Raw genomic sequence first — 21570 nt, 5'->3', positions numbered from 1 at the left:
TATTACATTAAATTGGCCGTTGTGGGCTGCTGGGTGGGTTGGGTTGGCATTTTCAGATATTTTAATGGGCCGGGCAGGGCGGGCGGGTTCCAATGACGGGTTGGGTTGGTGCGGGCCTTAAAAAACCTTGACCCGCGCATCACTACTACACACACCTGACTCACCTGCACAGGTAAGAGAGATACCTAAACACACACACACACACACCCGACTCACCTGCACAGGTAAGAGATAGTGGGGTCTATTCTCCCCCTGGCCTTAGGCGCTAAACTGGCCTTAAATGCAAAATAACATGCTTTATGCCTGCCTACCGCTGACTCGGGAGGATACCGTCATGCTTTTACGCCCCGAAATGCGCTTTACGCTGAAGAGGCGTGGCGCAGTGCCAGAATAGGCCAGAATGGGCGTTTCGGCCTTAAAGCCCCATTCACCAACTTTTCCAAGTTTTGCTATTGGAGAAACTGTGCCCTCTGCGTGCAACAGTATCGATATCGATATTGCCGTTCAAAGTCAACAAAACACAGCGCCAGAAAGCTCTATGTACATGTTGTGACATCGGGCACTCACCACGTGATGAAATGATAATCCATAGTTACGTGAAACATCGTTTTCGTAGCAAATCCGCATCGTGTTATTTCCTTGTTTCCAGGAACACAACGCTCCTGCTGTACAGCGCATGCGCACATCTTGCCTCCGAGCCGCAGGCACCAAACTGCTTAGTCCCAGGAGAGGCCTTTGGAGGGTGGTGTGTGACCAATAGAGGTGACATTCTCCCTGTTACAAGTCACTCTACCATCCTCAATGACTAAAAAGCTGTTATATTAAGGTGAAAAAGTTACTGATTGGGGCCTTAAATACCAGCCTAAAGCGATTTTCCCAACGGGCGTTAATTTTCAAAACGCTTTTCAAAACCAGGCCTTATTCAGCCGGGGATGCACCCACGGCGTTATTCAATCACTCTCTCTGCCGCTATCTCACTCTCTCTCCCCCCTCTCTCTCACTCCCTCTCTCCCTATCCCTAGCGTGTCAATTTCTCCCCCTATAGCGCACTGCAAGCATCAGATCTGAAATGTAGGCTACACCCCAGAATGGCAGAACCATCACTATTTTGGGGGAAAGGCACTAATTTATATGTAGGCATGCACAATGACTGATCGAAAAAAAGTTGTTATATCGTAGTTTTGAGCATTCAGAGGCTGTTGCATCATCCTACCTGTCTGCCGTGCAGAGGGGGAGAAGAAAAGGCAGTGAGAAAACGATGCAATCATTCTGTCCAAACTTTCACCAATCTAATCTCATCGTGACATCCAGGGATAGGCTATATTTTGCTAGCCGATGCGTTTAGAACATTATTCTCACTTTGCTCTTGCTATGGCGTATTTACAGGCTTGCTGTTAAACTGCCGTGATATTTGTTTGAGAAGCATATCGAAACAGACAGGGATGAAAGTGGGCAGAGAAGGGGGTCGCGGGGGCTTTAGGTATTTTCTGACCGGACTGGAGTCGCTCCGTGTGGATCGGAGCTTGGAAGGGAAAATGTGATTGGTTTACTGGAGATCACCAATCCAACACTTGTGAATAATTCTACGCTTAAAAAGGCATGGTTAAATGGTTAGCGCCACGTTTAGCGTCAAGGAAAAATTTGGGAATGTGCGTGACCACGGCCATAGCGCTGGGCCCAGCTATAAATGCAAATTTAAGGCCAGGGGGAGAATAGAGCCCAGTACCTACACACACACAAACCTGACTCACCTGCACAGGTAAGAGAAATATATACACACCTGACTCACCTGTACAGGTGAGCTGGCTTTACTAAAGGTAAAGGTAAAGTCCCACTGATTCGCGCTCGGGAATCATATGGTGATCTAACCACCCAATTCCAACCCTTTGATGCTGAGTGCCAAGCAGGGAGGCAAATGGGTCCCATTTTTATAGTCTTAGGTATGACTCGGCACGGGATCGAACTCAAAACCTCCCAGTCTCCTCCCAGTCTCAGGGCAGACACTGAGACCACAAGGCCACTGAGCTGGTACTAGCAAACATATTTCCTCTGTAGCCTAGACAGTGGCTTCCTTACAAATCGATACCCAATCAGTCCAAACACAGGGCAGGTGCTAATAGGCTGTGAAAAACAGTTTTTATGTTTAATTGATTACTATGTGGAAACTTGGGTTGCAGCAACATATCACTGGAGATGTACTCTAATACAAAATAGAGATACTGTATCAGTTGTCAGTCATTGTATCGTCCACCTTGAGACAAATAACATGCAGAGACATTGCATAAATAAGCAATGTATTGCGGCATTTATACAACAAACGTTTAATTTGAAATGAGGACATACCTGTTTGTATTGGAGGAATGTGTTTGTTGGAGGAATGTAACTGACTGCAATAGGTCTTTTAAATTATTTAAAATGTGTCTTGTCTGTGCAGGGTGTGATGGTGGGTATGTGTCTTGTCTTGTACATTGCTTATTTATGCAATGTCTGCATGTTATTGTCTCAAGGTGGATGATATGACTGACAACTGATACAGTGGGCTCTATTAGCCGCCTGGCCTTAAATTTGTGCAGCGCGGCGCTATTAGTGGGCATGGTCACGCGCATTCCCTAATTTTTCCTGCCAGATTGCGCAGTGCTAACCATTTAACCACGCCTTTTTAAGCGTATAATTATTCACAACTGTGGCTATTGGCGATCTGCAGTAAACCAATCACATTCTTCCCTTTCAAGCTCCGATTCCACGGAGCAATCCAGTCTGGTCAGAAAAGCCCAAGCGCTCTGAGCTCCCCCCCTCCCTCTCTGCCAACTTTCATCCCCGTCTGTCTCCATAAGTCCATATGCTCCTCAAACAAATCTCACTGCAGTTTAAAGCCCCATTCAGTAAGTTTTCCAAGTTTTGCTATTGGAGAAACTGCGCCCTCTGGGTCCAATAGTATCGATAACGATATCGCCGTTCAAAGTCAACAAAACACAGCGCCAGAAAGCTCTATGTACATGTTGTGACATCGGGTACTCACCACGTGATGAAATAATAATCGATAGTTCCGTGAAACATCATTTTCGTAGCAAATCCGAATCGAGTTACTTCCTTGTTTTCCTGAAGACAGCGCTTCCGCTGTACAGCGCATGCGCGTATCCTTTTCTTTTTTCTTTTTTCTTGCCACGGGACGTGGCAGACAACTTGCTTAGTCCCAGGGCTGGCCAATGGAGGGCGGTGTCGGATAAATAAAGTCGAGGGTCTCCCTATTACAAGTCAATCTACCATGTCCTGTGACTAAAAAGCTCTTATATTACAGTAAAAAATGTCAAAAATCTTACTGATTGGGACTTTAAATACAGCAAGTATGTACATACGCTACACTATAGCAAGAGCAAAGTGAGAATAATGTTCTAAACGCATCCGCTAGAAAAATATAGCCTATCCCTGGATGTCATGATGAGATTAGATTGGTCAAAGTTTGGACAGAATGATTGCATCGTTTTCTCTTGCTGCCTTTTCTTCTCCTCCTCTGCACGGCAGACAGGTAGGATGATGCAACAGCCTCTGAATGCCAGGGGCTCAAAACTATGGTATAACAAAAAAATTTTTTATCTGTCATGCCTAGTGCCTATATATAATGTCACAGTTTGTTAATGTGATGTTTGTCGGTTACCCCTGGTGTCATGTGATTTATGACGTGGCACAAGGTTGTCATTCGGGAAGTGGGAGTTGACTTGGATAGTTTATGACGTGGCACGGGGCTGTGCACGCTCTCTGCCAGTCTGAACCATTGAGATATAATATAAATGGAGAACGGGTCCCTATCTCCTCCCTGTATGGTCTATTGAAGCCAAAATCGTGCCAGATCAGAGAACCAGATTCTGCGCAGTAGCTCCATTGAGTTAGAACCATCTGTGAGGTCCCCGCCCCTCTGAACTTTCTTATGTAGAGCTGCTGTTTCTAGAATGCGCACAGTGCGTTGTGTATTTGTATACAGTCTAGCTCTGTAAATATGGCACTTTAAGTTGTAATATGTTTTGTCTCGCCAAAAGTAACCAGGAAGATTCCCACTATGAGATCAGTTTATCAAAATGACGTCTGTACGAAAATCTGATTTTAGTTGTCGGAGATTGAGTTGTATCAGCCAGACAAGTCAGACGGGCTGCCCTAAGCCCGTGGTCTGAGAGCAGCCCGGAAGAGGAGCCTCTCAGCCCGGAAGAGGAGCCAGGGCTGCTCGGCTCTCAGCCTCTCACTGGAGGAAATTCTGTTGGTTAGCCTAATGTTTCCGTGGCATTTTGATTAACTTCATGATTTTATTCCTTTTGGAGCAAATGGTGGTTTAACAAATCTAACCGTGAGGCTACGTTGTTGTACCCCCCCGGTACAGTGTGGGTAGCGCAGCCAAACCTAACGTTAGCCCAGTGCGTGAGCCAGGCTGCCTGGTCTATTCTCTGACTCTGTATATCCCACTGAGCTATATCTTATTTATGCCAATGGTATATCGTTACTAAGAGAGGAGCTTGTGAAGAACGAACATCCCCACAGTCAAAGCATTTCCCCGAGATATGCATATAAAAACGTTTGTTGCTTTAATAGCCTACAAAAAATAAAACCTCTGTCACATCACATATATGTGATGCTAAACCGTTAGCGATGAGCTAATGGCTGGTGGTTGTACTAGGCCTCATCTTATACCCGGGACGGGAGTTAACGTTATAAAACACATTTCCTGTCAGTTGGACAACCTGGTAAGTTCTGAAAATATGTGTATATTATTGTGTTATTCCAGCTATCGTTATCGGTTGTTAAGTTATAGTAATATTAAGCCGATAAATAATGAAAAACAGCCGACTAGCACTGCTAGCCTGCATGTTAAAAAACCATTGTGTACCGATAACGTGGCTGGAACTAATAAAACACATATTTTCTGAACTTACTTCAGTCCCCAACCAACGTTACTTCACCTTTCTCAAAACAATGTCCTTTTTATTGGATATGTCTGGTAGCCAACACAGCCACCCCGACCTCCAGGGAGCCAGCACCCGTGCTAAGAACCCGACCCCCAGGCAGCATAACAGATGAAGCCATGTGTCTTGTCTGTGATGATAGATCTATAATATGAACAGCCTGTCCAGCCAATGACGGCTTGAGACTGGCTGCCACAGCTGTCAATCATCCATTTTTATCCCTTTTTATATGTCTAATAACTACTTACAAACTGATCAGAAAAATTACCACTTGCACAGGCATTAGCATGATAATGACTAATTATCATTACTAACTATCTAAAATGATACAAACCACCTTTGGAAAAATATTATCTGACGTATACTGTGATTATTTCGGTTGTGATTTTCCCATCCACTAACATGGGGAGGCGGGCCTTGTGACCTATACTGGATTCAGCCGCCAGAGCGGCGATCTAACATGCAGCGGCCTCACTAAACGGGACCAGAGCTGCACCCTTGGTCTGAACAAGGAAGCCATATTCTCTCTGCCGCTCATGTTCTCCAGTTCTCTTGTTTCCTTTGTTTTCACGTATGGGTGTGAGTGTGTGTGAGATATTTTTGATTAGCGTCTAAACTACTAAACGGAAGCTAGTCCTAGCTAGCCTCCACACCCCGGCTTGAGCTATCCAGCAAAGCAAGAGCCATCTGAATCGGCCGGCCTGCTGTCCGCGGCCTACCCTGTGCGGGGTAAGACAACCTCCCTTTCTGCTGACTTTCCATCTGACAGCCTTGTGGTCATTTCGTTCTGCTGTGGTATGTTGCGGGTCCAGTTCAACTAGACGCGAGCCTAACTCTTTTTGAGAACCAAACCCGTTACAATAAACTAGTGGCCTTTCCCACAAAATAGTGATGGTTCTGTCATTCTGGGGTGTAGCCTACATTTCAGATCTGATGCTTGCAGTGCGCTATAGGAGCAGAAATTGACACGCGAGAGAGGGAGTGAGAGAGAGAGGGGGGGAGAGAGAGTGAGATAGCGGCAGAGAAAGTGATTGAATAACACCGTGGGTCCATCCCCGGGGCCGGCGCACTGAATCTGCATCTCTCCTGCAATTACGCACGCAGTAGCCCCGCATTTCCCACCAATTTAGTCCATCATTTTCCCCTTGGCGCACATAAAGACGTCATGCTTCCGTCACTGTCTGCATGATGGCGAGAGGGACTTCAGCTGTAGGCTACTCATGACAAAACCAGACATCGAATTTTCAACTGTTAACTTTTGCAGTAGCTAGGCCTAGGTTTTGAAAAGCGTTAACCGCAAAATTAATGCCCTTTGGGAAGATCGTTTTAGGCTGGTATGGCCGAAACGGCCATTCTGGCACTGCGCCACGCCTCTTCAGCTTAAAGCGCATTTCGGGGCGTAAAAACATGACAGTATCCTCCCGAGTCACGGGTAGGCAGGCGCAAAGCGTGTTTTTCGCGTTTAAGGCCAGTTTAGCGCCTAAGGCCCCAGGGGCAGAATAGAGCCTAGTATCTCCATTTTGTATTAGAGTACATCTCCAGTGATATGTTGCTGCAACCCAAGTTTGACACTTAATACCCTTGTAGACTCTGGTGGTACTCTGTGTATTATGTCTGTATTGTGTGTACAACGTGTGTACATTGCGGGCTCTATCGTTGCAATGGCCTAAAAACTGCGCTTAGTGCCAGGCGCAGCGCAGATTAGTGGGTGTGGACCAGCGCACTCGATATTTTGGTGCGCGCGCTACAGGTGGCCTTTAGCATTATAACCACGCCTTTTAAGCGTAAAATTATGCACAATCTGCTCATTGGGGAAGTGCAGTAAAGGAATCACAAGCTTCCCTTTTTAGCTCCAATTCCACGGAGCGATCCCCCGTCTGTCTGTCTCCATATATAGGCTATTATTCCATATTATTATGCTTCTCAAACCAATCTAACTGCAGTTTAAATACTGCAAGCATGTTACGCTACACTATAGCAAGATCAAAGTGAAAAGAATGTTCTAAACGCATTGGCTAGAAAAACATAGCCTATCCCTATGTCATGATGAGATTAGATTGGTGAAAGTTTGTCCAGAATGATATTGTTTTCTCTCCCCTGCTGCACAGGTAGGATGATGCACATACATATAGCCTACATTATGTAAAGTCATTGCATAAATGTGTTTTTATTGTAAAAGTGGATGTGAAGTAGGAGCCAAGTCTTGTTGGAGCGGACATCACAGGACATCACAGTACAGCCGTGTTGCGGCTGTCTCTCATCCAAATCACGTTATATCTGCGTGGGATATATATACCACCTAGGTTACATATATGTTTCACATAGGGTTGTGTTTGGATGTCTATGTTTTATTTTGGCCAATATTGAAATGTTCGAGAATTGCATGTTGTGTGAACAGAAACATTATTTCTATCTACCACTTTAGGCAATTTAGGCTGATTTGGTTGATATTTCTTCTCGAAATGTATTAGTCTCAATGCATGCTGGGAGATTTGAGGGAGTGAGAGAGAGAGAGAGAGAGAGGGGGAGAGAACAGCTTGAGCCCCGTGCAATGTTGTGTGAACAGAAACATTATTTCTATCTACCACTTTAGGCAATTTAGGCTGATTTGGTTGATATTTCTTCTCGAAATGTATTAGTCTCAATGCATGCTGGGAGATTTGAGGGAGTGAGAGAGAGAGAGAGAGAGAGAGAGAGAGGGGGAGAGAACAGCTTGAGCTCCGCGCAATGCGCACTGAATAAGGCCTGGTTTTGAACAGCCCTAAGCGCTAAATTAACGCCAGGGGGGAAGATATCGTTAGGCCAGTATTTAAGGCCGAAACACCCATTCTGGCCTATTCTGGCACTGCGCCACGCCTCTTTGGCGTAAAGCGCATTTCGGGGCCTAAAACCATGTCGCTATGTTCCCGAGGCAGGCGCAAGGCGCGTTTTTCTGCGTTTAATGCCAGTTTTTGCACCTAAGGCCACTGCAAAGATAGGGCCCTGCGTGTACTGTATTGTGTACATCCTTGAATATTTGTATGTATAGCTTTGCTCATGTGGTTTTATATTTGATTATGTTTCTTTTCAGGTATGTCCTTTGGGGTGTATTTTAGTGACTTTCTTTAGTGACTTTCTTGTCAATACATTTGTATGTATAGCTTTACTCTTGTGGTTTTATATTTGATTATGTTTATTTTTGGGTATGTCCATTTGGGTTGTGTTTTGGTGTAGGAGTCGCCTGTGGACAGGTGTTGAAAATGAGCCTTCTGCTATAATTCCACTAAACACTGTTGTTGTGCATACATGTATGTTTAATCTCCAATGCTCTGTGATGTCCATATCAAATAAACTTAACCTAACCTGTGCAGGGTGTGATGGTGGTTATGGGCCAGAATGACAGCTACATGGGAGACGAGGCCCAGAGCAAGAGAGGCATCCTGAGTCCTGAGTCCTGACTCCTTTTATGACCTTTTTGATGATGTCTTGTCAAAGTGTCCTAATTTGCTGAGCAGAGAATGCATATATGTTGGTGTTTTCAACACAGATGTCACAAATAAATCCTGTGCCACTTTCAATGGGCTAGACAGGTTTAGCAGGGCCTTCGGACTTACTCAAATGATAAATGAACCCACACAAATTGATGACTCTTCTTCCAGCACCATTGATTTAATTCTAGTTTCAGACACTGACTTTATTTCTCAAAGTGGTGTTTTGACATACGGCATTAGTGATCACTTTCTTACCTACTGCTCCAGGAGAGCTCAACGAGTAATATTCAACTCTCACAAATCTATCACTGCCAGATCCTTTAAGCGCTACTCTGTGGCTCAACTTTGCGAAGCTGTACAAAAGCTAGACTGGTCCCCAGTTCTTAATTCTGATGACATCAATCAGGCATGGGGCAGTTTCAAAGGGCTTTTTCTTTCTGTAATTGACACTGTAGCTCCAACCAGAACTATCAGAATCAAGCAGAGATCTAATGTATGGTTCACACAAGCAATTCATGAAGCTATCAGCGCCAGGGACAAAGCCCTGTCACGTTTCAAGCGATCAAATAACCGAGCTGACCTCCTTCACTTTAGAAGGCTCAGAAACCAGGTTCAGCGCAAAGTGAAGAAGGCCAAGTCCAGTTATTTCTCTGAACAAATCAGGGAAAACAAGGACACCTCCAAATCCTTATGGAAAACCCTGTCTAAGCTGGGCTGCACCACCAAAGTTAAAGCTCAGAGTCCTTGTATCTCCTTAGATATTGATGGTAATAGGGTGTACAACAAAAACCTGATTGCAAATCATTTTAATTCCTTTTTTACCTCTATAGCCAAGAAACTTGTTGCATGTCTGCCTGTAGTCCCTGTCACCTATGGGCAGAATGTACTTCAAGCTTTCTACGACCGCCTTGGTGTTAGTCCAAGCAGCTTTTCCTTCAAGCCAGTTTCAGTTGACAACATAACTAAAATGTTAAAGAGCCTTGACACCAACAAGGCCACTGGGCTTGACAACATATCGGCAAGATTTTTAAAAGATGCAGCCGAACTGATTGCACCATGTGTCACACACATAGTCAATCTGTCACTTGAGCAAGGTACTGTTCCCTTAGATATGAAACATGCTAAGACAATCCCTCTTTTTAAGAAGGGTAACAGATCTGACCCAGGTAACTACAGACCCATCTCCATACTTAGTGTCACTTCCAAGGTACTAGAGAAAGTAATCCATGAACAACTTTATGGGTACATCAGTGACTCCAAACTACTGTATACTTTCCAGTCGGGCTTCAGGAAGTCCCACTCAACTGACTCATGTCTTCTATACCTGACTGATTTCATCAGATCCGAAATGGAAGTTGGCAAACTTAGTGGAATGATCCTAATTGACCTTCAAAAGGCATTCGACACAGTTCATCACGGCCTACTCTTTAATAAACTTTCAGCCTTAGGCCTAAGCCCCTCTAGCTTAAACTGGTTTAGGTCCTATCTGTCAGATAGGGACCAAATTACAGACTTTCAAGGCCATCTCTCAAAGGCTTTGCCTGTGACTTGCGGCGTCCCGCAAGGAAGTGTCTTAGGCCCTCTGTTGTTTTTAATCTTTATAAACGACCTCCAAGCTGCTTGTTCTGTAAATCTGTTCTTGTACGCAGACGATTCAGCCATCCTAGCCTCAGATGAGGATGTGGTCAAGTTGAATGCCACTTTCATCAGAGAATTCAACAACGTTAAGACCTGGCTCTCTGATAACAAGCTATCCCTTCATACGGCCAAAACTGAATATATCTTGTTTGGTTCCCAGCCCAGATTACACAAACTTGGCTCACCCAGTATTTCTCTTGGGGGCCAGACCTTTACTGCTAAACCCTCAGTCAGCTACCTTGGCTGTCTGCTAGATCGCAGTCTGGGCGGCGAATCCATGGCTCTTAAGACGATAAGCAAGGTGAATGGCAGAACCAAGTTCTTGGCCAGAAAAGCGCAGTTTCTGGACCCGGATAGTCTTCACCTACTAGCAAATTCACTGGTCTTATGTTGTTTTGATTATGCAATTGGCTCATGGTACGGTGGCCTAACCATAGCCCTAAAAGAGAAGCTGCAGGTTTCTCAGAATAGGCTAGTCAGGCTTGTCTTGGGGCTGTCTGCGATGGACCATGTTGGTAAGCTGCATTTCCGGCAGTTGGGTTGGCTCCCTCTGGCAGCCAGGTCAGTTCAACTACAGCTGAACCAGGTGCACAGCATCTATACCAACAGAGCCCCTGCGTACCTTTGTAAGCTCTTCCAGAAACGTAGTGAAGCCCACACACACCTCACCAGAGCCAGTATTGCAGACCTGACCGTGCCCACGTTCACCACCGAAATGGGTAAACGCTCTTTTAAGTTTGGGGGAGCAGTTAATTGGAACTCTCTACCCCTAGCTATAAAAAGCATCTCCAGCCATCTCATTTTTAAGATAAAGGTCAAAGCATGGCTTTTAGATAATGTTTCAGAATAGAATGGTCACCTTTTTTTAGTATTAACTCTTGGTGTGTTTATGCTGTAGGTAGTGTAGCTTAGGATGTTTTATTTACTTTATTTATTGGTGTTAATTGGTGTATTGTATGTATTTGTTACTATGTTGTTTGTCCCAGTCCACAGTGGAAATAAGTCGAAAGACTTTCATGTGTCTGTATCCCTGACGCTCTGATAAACTTGTTGTAACTTTTTTTTTTTTTTTTTTCCATGATTGACGTCTAATAAAATCAAATAAAATCAAATCACCCTGAAGGAGCCCATCGAGCACAGCATCGTCACCAACTAGGACGACATGGAGAAGGTAATAAGCAACTAAAACAAAAAAAACAAATGCATTACAGGTTTTGTTGTTGTCCAAACCCGCCAAGGGAGATACAGCACAGGTGAAACACGTCTCTGGCCAGTCAGATTGCTTTGCTGAAATTAGCTGTTGTGTAATGCTACAAGTCACTGGCTAGTGGGCTAGTTGCAGTTCTGACCAGGCTGACATGCACGCAGAGGCAGGGCCTAGTGGCACTGGAAGTGGTAACAGTAGTGGAGCTGGCCGTGGTGCTGAAATGGCCAGAGGGCGAGCGACCCGGGCACGCGGAGGCTGTCGCTGTCCGAGGTGCTGATCTGCCTTCCCGCATCAGGAACAATGGCGGGAGACGGGGCAGCACCGGAGCCAATAAGAAGGCGAAAACAATAATTCAATAACCTCACTGATTCTGTGTGATTTTGTGCACCTGGTTGACAGTTTATTCAACCACGTTTACTGATTATTGTCTTGTGCTGCTGTGGTCTTGGCTGATCCGAGAATACTCCTTGTGACAATTCTCTGTTGGACCGTTCTGCCCTGCTCCTGTGGAATTTATTACCTGTGTTGAGTTTAGTTTATTTGGCTCCTCAGCCCTGTTTAGGTCAGCTTTAGTCTGAAGTATTTGCACATGCACAGCCTCACACAGGCATCTTAACCCCACTGTGCTCTGTACTGCCCTGCAAAGCCAAAAGGGGGTAACTCAATTTTGGTCAAAAATGAGTTTTTGTCATTTTTGGAACATTACAGATCTGCTTTATCATGTGGAAAAATATCTTGAGTCAATTTTGTTGTTTTTTGGAGAAAATAGGGGGTCATATTTACAGTAACTTCCAAAAGCCCTAGAGAAGCCAAGCCAGACTGAGGTAACATCAGTTACGGTTGTTTGGTTTGGTTTGACTGCACTCGGAATGCTCTGCCCTGCAACCATAGACTGTATAATAATAATCTGGACTACATGAGCGTGACGTCACCCATTGGGTTTTGATGGAACGAAATGAGGCTTGAATCCCTGCTTCCTGCTCATTGTTGATTGGTTGAATGGATTAATTCTACACGGAAGTACGGGGAGAGAGGGCTGTTAAAACACTAGTAGAAGAAGAAGAAAAAGGAGGGGGCGGCTGCCCCTAGCGGCTGCCGGGGGAGTTTCCGAATTTGTCTCACATGCTTGAACTGACTGCCATCTTGTTGTTCGCTTCTGGTTGCTAGCTTGCTCGCCGAGCAAGCTAGCAACCAGAAGCGAACAATGCTCGCTGGCTGGCTGGTTGCCAGGAAAACAGATATAATAACTTTTAGTCCGAAGGTATGGGCGAGTAGGAGTCCAGCCAGCCGACCACCGTCTTGTCCGGGGCCTGGCCAAGAGACCATGGTGTGGTGTGAGCCTCCAGCCTGCTAGCTGCTGCTAACCCTCCACTGCTATTATATCTCTGGGCAAACTCTAAACGTTATAACTGAGGTGGATTTGATCGCGCACTTGGTGCTCTGCTATGTTGGACTGTTTGAGTGATGCTCATGTTTGTAAGCTAACGCTAGCTCGATTAGCATGAACGTAACATACGTAACGTAAACATGTGAACAAGGTGGTTGCTATACTTTAACTGAAATTTGGTGGCGTTATGTTATAGTGATTAATATAACACAGTGTCGTTTGTTTCTTCAAGGGATGGCCGCCGGAGTACCATGGTGGAGCAGGAACAGCACAACACAACAGAGGCACATTGTCCCCTGGTCAAATTATTTGTGAAAATTAATGCTACGTTTTGATGTGCATATATTACTGTGAGAATATTGCTGATCATCAGTTCTTCAACCTAAGATATTGCAATAACATAAGCCAAATGCTGACAATATAATGCTGACAGATTTGAGACTTTCGATAGATTTACTTTGAACCATTTGGTATGTATCTGCCAGTGTGCTTTTGTCAATAAACATTGCCAACAAAGAACCTTGTTGTGTAGGCTATGTACTAAAGTAAATCATGTACCCGAATGTACCGCAAATATCATAAAACGAGCCCATTATAGTTGTCTGGTCAGATCAGGCAGATTGTTAATAAGATGTGATATAAAGATATTTGATGTCGAGTGAACCAGCTTGGACCAAATGACCAGGTAGAAGAAGATGGAGAACCAACCGACTGCTTCAAATCAACGAACGATTTATATTTATTGAAATATGGTTATCTGTAACAATTCGACATACACAAAGGCTACACCATGCAACATATATTTCGATATCATTCAAACTTAAAGAATGGTTCATTTTCCACCATGGTAGCTGGGCTGCTGTGAAATAGTTACCTATATTTGTGTCAAGTGTTGCTTGGTAGATTATCTATATATGCCTAATTTACCAGAAGACATATTCGTGCAAGACCTTAGACTATGTTGAGTTCTATCGATCTGATAAAGTGTGTATCATCTTTAAATGTCCAATACCATACAGAAAAGCAAATTGAACAAACGACCAACAACATTCAAGTCTGCAAAAACTTGTGATGTTATGTCATAACCATACATACCAAACATAACCTTGTGCTACACAAGCTGCGCCCCTCACTGGCCATTTGAGAGAATGCAATTTCCGCATCGGCCTCAAAAAGAGAGGGGCTGTGATGGGGACTGCCTGCAACGCCAAAAGGGGGTAACTCACCAGAATGCTCAGGTTGAGTTGAGGTATAAGTTACGGTACTGGGCAGGCCTAATGTCACGATTATGACATCGGACCAATACCATGCCACCTCCAGCCACACAGACACCCACCCCACCCACATTAACCCCTGAGGTGCCAGCTCATACATTAACCCCACAGACAACAGCTCATACAACATTAACCCCCGAGGCACCAGCTCATACATTAACCCCTGAGGCACCAGCTCATATGACATTAACCCCCGATGCGCCAACTCATACAGCATTAACCCCCAAGGCAACAGCTCATACGACATTAACCCCCGAGGCGCCAGCTCATACATTAACCCCCAAAGCACCAGCTCATACATTAACCCCCGAGGCACCAACTCATATGACATTAACCCCCGAGGCACCAGTTCATATCACATTTACCCCTGAGGTGCCAGCTCATACAACATTAACCCCCGAGGCGCCAGCTCATACCACATTACCCCCAGAGGCGCCGCTCATGAACTTAACCCCAGAGGTGCCAGCTCATACGGCATTAACCCCTTAGGTGCCAGCTCATACATTAACCCCTGAGGTACCAGCTCACACAACATTAACCCCTGAGGCGCCAGCTCATGTGACATTAACCCCTTAAGTACCAGCTTATACAACATTAACCCCCAAGGCACCAGCTCACACAACATTAACCCCTGAGGCGCCAGCTCATATGACATTAACCCCTGAGGTACCAGCTCATACAACATTAACCCCCAAGGCACCAGCTCATACGACATTAACCCCTGAGGTACCAGCTCATACAGCATTAACCCCCGAGGTGCCGCTCATATGAAATTAACCCCAGAGGTGCCAGCTCATACGACATTAACCCCTGAGGTACGACATAGCGGTTGTGGGGCTGATCTCCAATGGTGATGAGACAGCCTACAGGAAAGAGGTGGATGCCCTGGAACAGTGGTGCCAGGACAACCACCTCTCCCTGAACGTCTCTTAACTCATTCACCGCCAATGACGTCTTTGACGTGTTATCAGAAATAGCCCTCCCCGCCAATGACGTGTTTGACGTGTTTTTGTTTTTATTGGTGCAGCGCGTGCAGCAAACACTTGCCCAGTGACACAGACACAGGTCCCTGCCTTCAAAGGGTAGCCGACAGCACGCGATCAAACACATACCGCAGCTGTTGTTTTGAAATTGAGCAAGAGGAAAAGCAGAACACGGGTAACGCTTCCTTGTGCAGACAGGAGAAACGCCATTGAAACGCCCTCGGCGCGCTGCACGAGCTGGAGTCGCCTTCCTCTGTGCCAGCCAGGAGAAAACGGGAGAAAGTAATCAAGAGATGTGTTTGATCATCGGAGGAATGAGGAAATGATCGATCAGTTTGCGAGGGCGGTGAGGACGTGTTGAATAGCCGAGGGGAAAACGGGAACGATCAAATAGCAGAGAGGATATGACAGGGAGACATGGACGAGGACGGGTGTACCAGAACAAATCAAAATAAACACAGGAACAGCTAGGCAGCAGCGGGCAGAAGGCAGTCACAGCAGCCCGCTGTCCTTCTCAAGAGCTCTTCAGTTGGTTCATGAAATCGCTGGGCTGCGTGCCCTCCAGTGTTGCTCCTGGCCAATCCCAGCGCCATAGGGCGTGGTTATTGCTTATCCTATGTGGGGTTAGAAATCTAAAAGGGGGATCGTGTGTGTGTGTGTGTGTGTGTGTGTGTGTGTGTGTGTGTGTGTGTCTGTCTGTCTGTCTGTCTGTCTGTCGGTGTGTCTGTCTGTCTGTCTGTCTGTCTGTCTGTCTGTCTGCACACTCACTCACACCGAGTAAACTGTATTGTTGAATGTAAAAAAAAAAGCACTTCATGTGTATATATATATATATACCGGTATATATTTTTTTTTTGTCATTTGTGTCCTAACAAATAATATTTACATGTCTGATGTCAATACAGTTCAAAATAAAATAATTGAGAGTGAGTTATGCCTGAGATTGTGCCCTTTTACAAAAATTGCCTTTTCTCCTGTTTATTTTCTCTGGGAGACCTTCTGGGGGAAAACAGGGTGTATATAAATGGCTATAAGTAGAGTACAGAACATGCTAAAAGCTCACTTTTTTTTCCCTGGTGAACCCAGAGACGTACATCTTCATTTTGAGGTATTGCAAATCACTCTGGTGCTAATAGATAATTTACTGTGGGTCTTGAAAGATGACCAACAATTATGAAAATCTTTGGCCTGTGCTAAATATTGGCAGTCCTAAACTGGCCCTGAATGAGTTAAGACCAAGGAGGTCATTGTGGATTACAGGAAGGGGAGGGAGACTCACCCCCCAGTTACCATCTGAAGTCTGAAGAGCTTTGCACTATTTACAACTGGATCAAGGCAAATTAACTCACACCACATAATTATCTAAAACCATGTGTATTGTTTTCAGTTCCAATCATGGATTGTCACACAATCCTAAAATGAGTTTACTGTAGCGATAGATGGTCAAGCTTTATGGCAAGTAAAAACTGTTAAGCTTCATGGGCTTTGGCTTGACAGTTCATTATCATTTTCCGAGCATATCAACAGGGTGGTAGCATTACTAGAAAGTGTGCATCATTTGTTACACCAGTATTACTTAGCCAAATTGTTTGTTCATTAGTTCTGTGTCATCTCCATTATCGCTCTGTGGTATGGTCATCACTTCTACTTTATTACCTCTCCTATTTAACTGTTGCCCTAACTGCACTTCATATACATTGCTTAAATTGTTGCCCTATTTAACCGATGCCTTATTGATTATTTGTTGCGTGCTGTGATGTTGTGCCCTATTTGGTGTTTGCTGTGATTTTTCACTAATTACCTACTGCACCTTGTCTGTAACGGAGCCCACAGCATAAGGATTTGACATGTGCGTACTACAATGGAGTGACAATAAAAATGGGATCGGATTTAATCTTGAGGCTCCGCTCAACCTTAAGGCCAACCGGGAGATGACACAGTTGGGTAGCCGTTAACCAAAAACACATCCAAAACTTTGAAGCTGTGGAAGCATTTTTAAATCAAATGTGAAACAAGACAGTATGATGGTTTATACTGGGACTTTCCATGCCTGCCCCATTTACTTCAATAGAACTGTCCTTAAAGTCTAGCCTCAATACAAAATTTGAACGCTGTGATGAGAGTGATGTCTCTTCCTTCTATATAGGTTACTTGCAAACAGAGAGGAAGCAAATTGCTGCAGTTCTGATCAACTATATCATATTTTTGAGAGCTTTAAAGCAGATGACTAGATCTGGGGGCCAGATCAATTTTTCTAAAAAGAGAAAAGAGAAAAGAAAAAGATCCAGAGCTATAATAAAACATTCAGAGGTATAGCTCCCGAGGCCTAACGACACCCATGCATGAACCGGAAACAATTTTTTTTGTGTGCCTTGAATCAAAAGCACACCCAAAGCGTTCAACCACAAATTTTGAAGCCATGAACAAAAAATGCATCCAAAGCGTCCACGCCTTATTTTAGTAGCTGATGCACAACATTGCAGGTTAAAAGCTTGACAATGTCGTCTGTGAGCTGTGAGAGCTGTCCAGGCCTCACACGTTCAAGTGCCCCACCAAAAGGTGGGACTAGAAATATAAATTGTATGGTATCCACGTAGCTCCTAGCTAGTCTGATCGCCTCGAGAAACACTGTCCTTCTCACACCGGAACTCCTTCCTTCTCAAAACAGGTCAAAACAAAACAAGTAAACATTATCATATTTTCATTATCATGAGTTGATGGGAAGACTGCCTACTGATTATAACAAAAGCTCCACTCACATGGCCGCCTCTACCTACATCAAAACACACACACACACACACACACACACACACACACACACACACACACACACACACACACACACACACAGCTAATTTTGACCATTTTGAACGAAAGTTACGGAGAACTGGTCGGACACATTTAACGACGGACTGTTTTGCTGAACGTTGCTTCAGGCGTAGCCTCCCCACTCGGCAAGCAGCACTTGTGACCAAATATCCCGCATTCAAAGAACTTCATACTCCCAGAGCTGACGTAATCCATATAAAAAACCCTCATGTTTTACCCAAAATGAAACGTCCAGCTTTTGTCTCGTACGGTGGCTCCATAAAACGTTAAATTGCAGGGTAAGTCAGTCCCTCTATAAACCATAATATCTGTGTCCTTTCACCTTGATTGAAAAATGCTTCCACGTGATTAAAGAAAACATGTAATATTTTATGTAATACATAAAAACATCAGTCAACATCACATAATGTCTTTTCTTTAATCAGGTGGAAACATTTTCAATAAAGTGGAACGACACAGATAATGGCTTATAGTGGGACAGACGTCCCATACTCTCGTAACGGACAAGCCCGTCTTTTATTGTCACACGAACACCACAATACATGCATGCGGCCACAACACACTCATGCTGACGGTGGCCGGTGAAAAGTGTCCTCAGCATTTAACCCATCCAGGCATGTCCTTTCCTCCAAGGGGCAGGCCAGGAGCAGTGGTCGCTTTCTTGTACAGCGCCCAGGGACCAACTTCGGATGTTGTCGTCACTGGTCGGATGACGATGAGGAGCCCCCTGGGGGAGCACGGGGAGAACTTGCAAACTCCACACAGAGAGAAAGGCCCTTACGATGAGAAAACCCACCTGGGCAGTAGGCACTGAAGATATGGGGGGGAACACAACCACAGTGCCCACAGTGTCCCAGGCGAGAATCGAACCCAGGACCTTCCAACTGTGAGGCGACAGCGCTACCGACTGCACCACCGTACCCCCATCGTGTGTACCTGCCCATTCACTTCAATAGAACTCTCCCCAATGCAAAATTCAAACAGCTTTGCCAGTAACATGACAGTAAGAAAGGCAGATGTAACAAAATCTAACTGACATCACTATTGTGAACACAAAACGAACACTTCTGATATAATATGATATGAGTGTTTTAGTAGTGTATCACTCATACAAAACATAAAGGCTTTGACAGAACCGAAAGCCTATGACTGCAGAAAAAACACAATGACAAAAGCCATAGTAATTTAGACTCAGGTGTGCATAAACTACAGGTGAACTTCCTTTTTTAAATACAAAAAGTGGGAAATTATTATCGCTTATTGGACAGGAGAAGCAGATTTTGTCGGTTATAGTATCAGCTCAAAAAATCCCCCCCAAACTCTATATCCCCCCTATCTGAAGAACATAAGGGGGGAATTCCCCCCAGTTTGCAAAGTTAATTTTAAGCCCTGTGTTTACAGGCTCCCTAAAACAGGCATCCAGTGATTATAATTTACAAAGAGCTGCCTATAGTTGATCTCCTCATTTAGACCAGGATTTGTCATAGCATTAAGTTTAAAAATCCAAAAGGTTTCCCTTTGAAGGAGTCTCTGTAGGAGATCACCACCTCTAATGGTCTCCTTCACTCGTTCTAAACCCTTCATCTTCACTAAAGAATCATTGCTGTTGTGTATCTCTTTGAAGCAGTTGGCCATGGGATCATCTTCATTCTGTTTTCTGATCGCATATTTATGTTCTGACAGTCCTGTCCTTGACCTATGTCGTTGAGGCGTCTTTTCGTGTGTCCTACATAAAAACAATTACATGGACAGGTGAGACGATATGGGTGGTGTTACGCTCACCCCAAGTCGCCCTTCACGTATCAAACATAATATTCACTGTATATTGATTATTGGCTGGATTTGTCTGTGAGAAGCTGTAGTGTATGGCAGGTGGCGCCCTTGTGTCTATTTTGGGGTGGCCAGAATTGGCTAAGATGGCTGCCGCACTTGTGGGCAGCTCTCTCAGAAGACCGCTTGTTAGTCAGCCAATGTTAGGATATATTTCTTGCTGCACTGTTTATTGTTTGTTCCAGTTTTGGAACCAGGAGGTTCCAAGAACCAAGGCAAGAGGTTATCGTGGATGCCTCATGCAAGCCGCAGAGTAGAGCTGGCTGAGGAAGGGGTCCTCAAGCCAGACGCAAACAGCTAGCTTGGTGAGTATCCTGCTCCTCTCATTGATAAAACCAGCCTCCTTTATTGTTCTATTTTCCGTGTGTTGCGAGTCATTACCAGTCCACCCCTAGACAACGATAATATATGAGATTGGACTGGGCTGACGCATAACAGTGGTGTTAAAATGAATAAAATCCCTCTGATTGTATGTTCTTCCAGGATTCATCATCCGATCATCAGTCACGACCTAAAATGGGAGCTGAACATCCGAGCTCTCACCAATAAGGCACAGCAGAGGATGTACTTTGTATGGCAGCTGAAGAAAATTCAACATGACAAAGGCCACGATGGTGCACTTCTACACCTCTATCGTTGAGTCCATCCTTACCTCCTCCATCACCGGCTGGTATGCTGCTGCCACTCTCAAAGACATAAACAGACTTCAGATAGTCTAGTCAGCTGATGCAAAGTTTCACAGGCTGGATGCGTAACTTTTGCACATAGCCTTGCTAGAGCTTCCTCCAACAGACCACCAAAGCAGTTCCCACACTTAGCCGTGCACTGCGCTCCCCAAGATACCTGCAGCACTATACACTCTCAGCAAGTTACAGGCAGCATCCAGACCACTACTGCATTCAATAAAAGGAAACAGACATGAGGCCACAGCCATCTTCTCTTTCCCTTCAGTTTTTACTTACCATAATTAGGCATACGAATTAGTCAGAGGAAACAAAACTTATGGTTATAGTGTGTGTGTGTGTGTGTGTGTGTGTGTGTGTGTGTGTGTGTGTGTGTGTGTGTGTGTCAGACCACCAAAGCAGTTCCCACACTTAGCCGTGCACTACGCTACCTAAGATACGTGCAGCACTATACACTCTCAGCAAGTTACAGGCAACATCCAGACCACAACCACCACTACTGCATTCAATAACAGGAAACGGCCATCTTCTCTTTCCCTTCAGTTTTTACTTACCATAATTAGGCATATGAATTAGTCAGAGGAAACAAAACTTATGGTTATAGTGTGTGTGTGTGTGTGTGTGTGTGTGTGCGTGCGTGCGTGCGTGCGTGTGTGATGGCTTGTGCAGATGTCTCGATCTCTCCCGATACGTTGTTTGAGCCTCAGTCTCGTCCAACACTTTTCGTAAGACACACCTGTCGACACTTGTCTATCCATAAAACAGCCTTAAACCTACTGATCACAAGGCAGGTAAGCACGCTATCTGAACCAGCTATTCTGGACACATTCATGAATAACTCAAATATATTCAAACCGAATATGTAATTATTGTTAATAGTTGTATAAAATGCGTTCTGTAGCACTTATTAAGCCTATTTGTTAGGCTACACTATTCTCTCTTCTACACTTCTACTTTTCTTCTCCTCTCCTCTACTTTGTAATTTTGTGGTGTTTTCATTTGCCAACATGCAATTTCTCATTCTCTCATCATCAGTGCTGTAGTGGTAAAATAAACGAGACTAGAGACTAGAACAACTGAAACTGAATATATCCCTATAATATACCATCATCATCATAATCATCATCATCATTGTTGTTGTTGTTGTATTTTGTGTACTGGTGTGGACTACTTTTAATTTGTTGTACTCGTGTGTTCTATATAGAAACTTTTGTAGGAAGCTTTAGAACCCGTAAAAGGTTCTATATAGAACCACTTCTTCTATGTGGGGTAATATTTATGCCTAGGTAATCAACAATCAAATGTGGGGTACAGATTATG

The 21570-nt window shown here is 44.5% G+C and overlaps 1 protein-coding gene across 1 annotated transcript in view; it reads left to right on the top strand.

Annotated features, from left to right (window-relative positions):
• The window catches only part of LOC310800801 (GTPase IMAP family member 8-like), a gene marked incomplete at both ends in the record, with an annotated part of 58027 nt that extends 49641 nt beyond the window's left edge, over nt 1–8386 (top strand). Inside the window, one exon of the mRNA XM_083664719.1 lies at nt 8300–8386. Coding sequence (XP_083520845.1) covers nt 8300–8386 — 87 coding nt within the window. The remainder of the gene's footprint in view (nt 1–8299) is intronic.
• Nucleotides 8387–21570: the final 13184 nt, after the last annotated feature.

Source organism: Poromitra crassiceps (genome assembly GCF_964638095.1).
Source record: "Poromitra crassiceps genome assembly, contig: HAP1_SCAFFOLD_85, whole genome shotgun sequence".
Classification (NCBI taxonomy): Eukaryota; Metazoa; Chordata; class Actinopteri; order Beryciformes; family Melamphaidae; genus Poromitra; species Poromitra crassiceps.
This window is presented reverse-complemented; position numbering and strand designations above follow the sequence as displayed.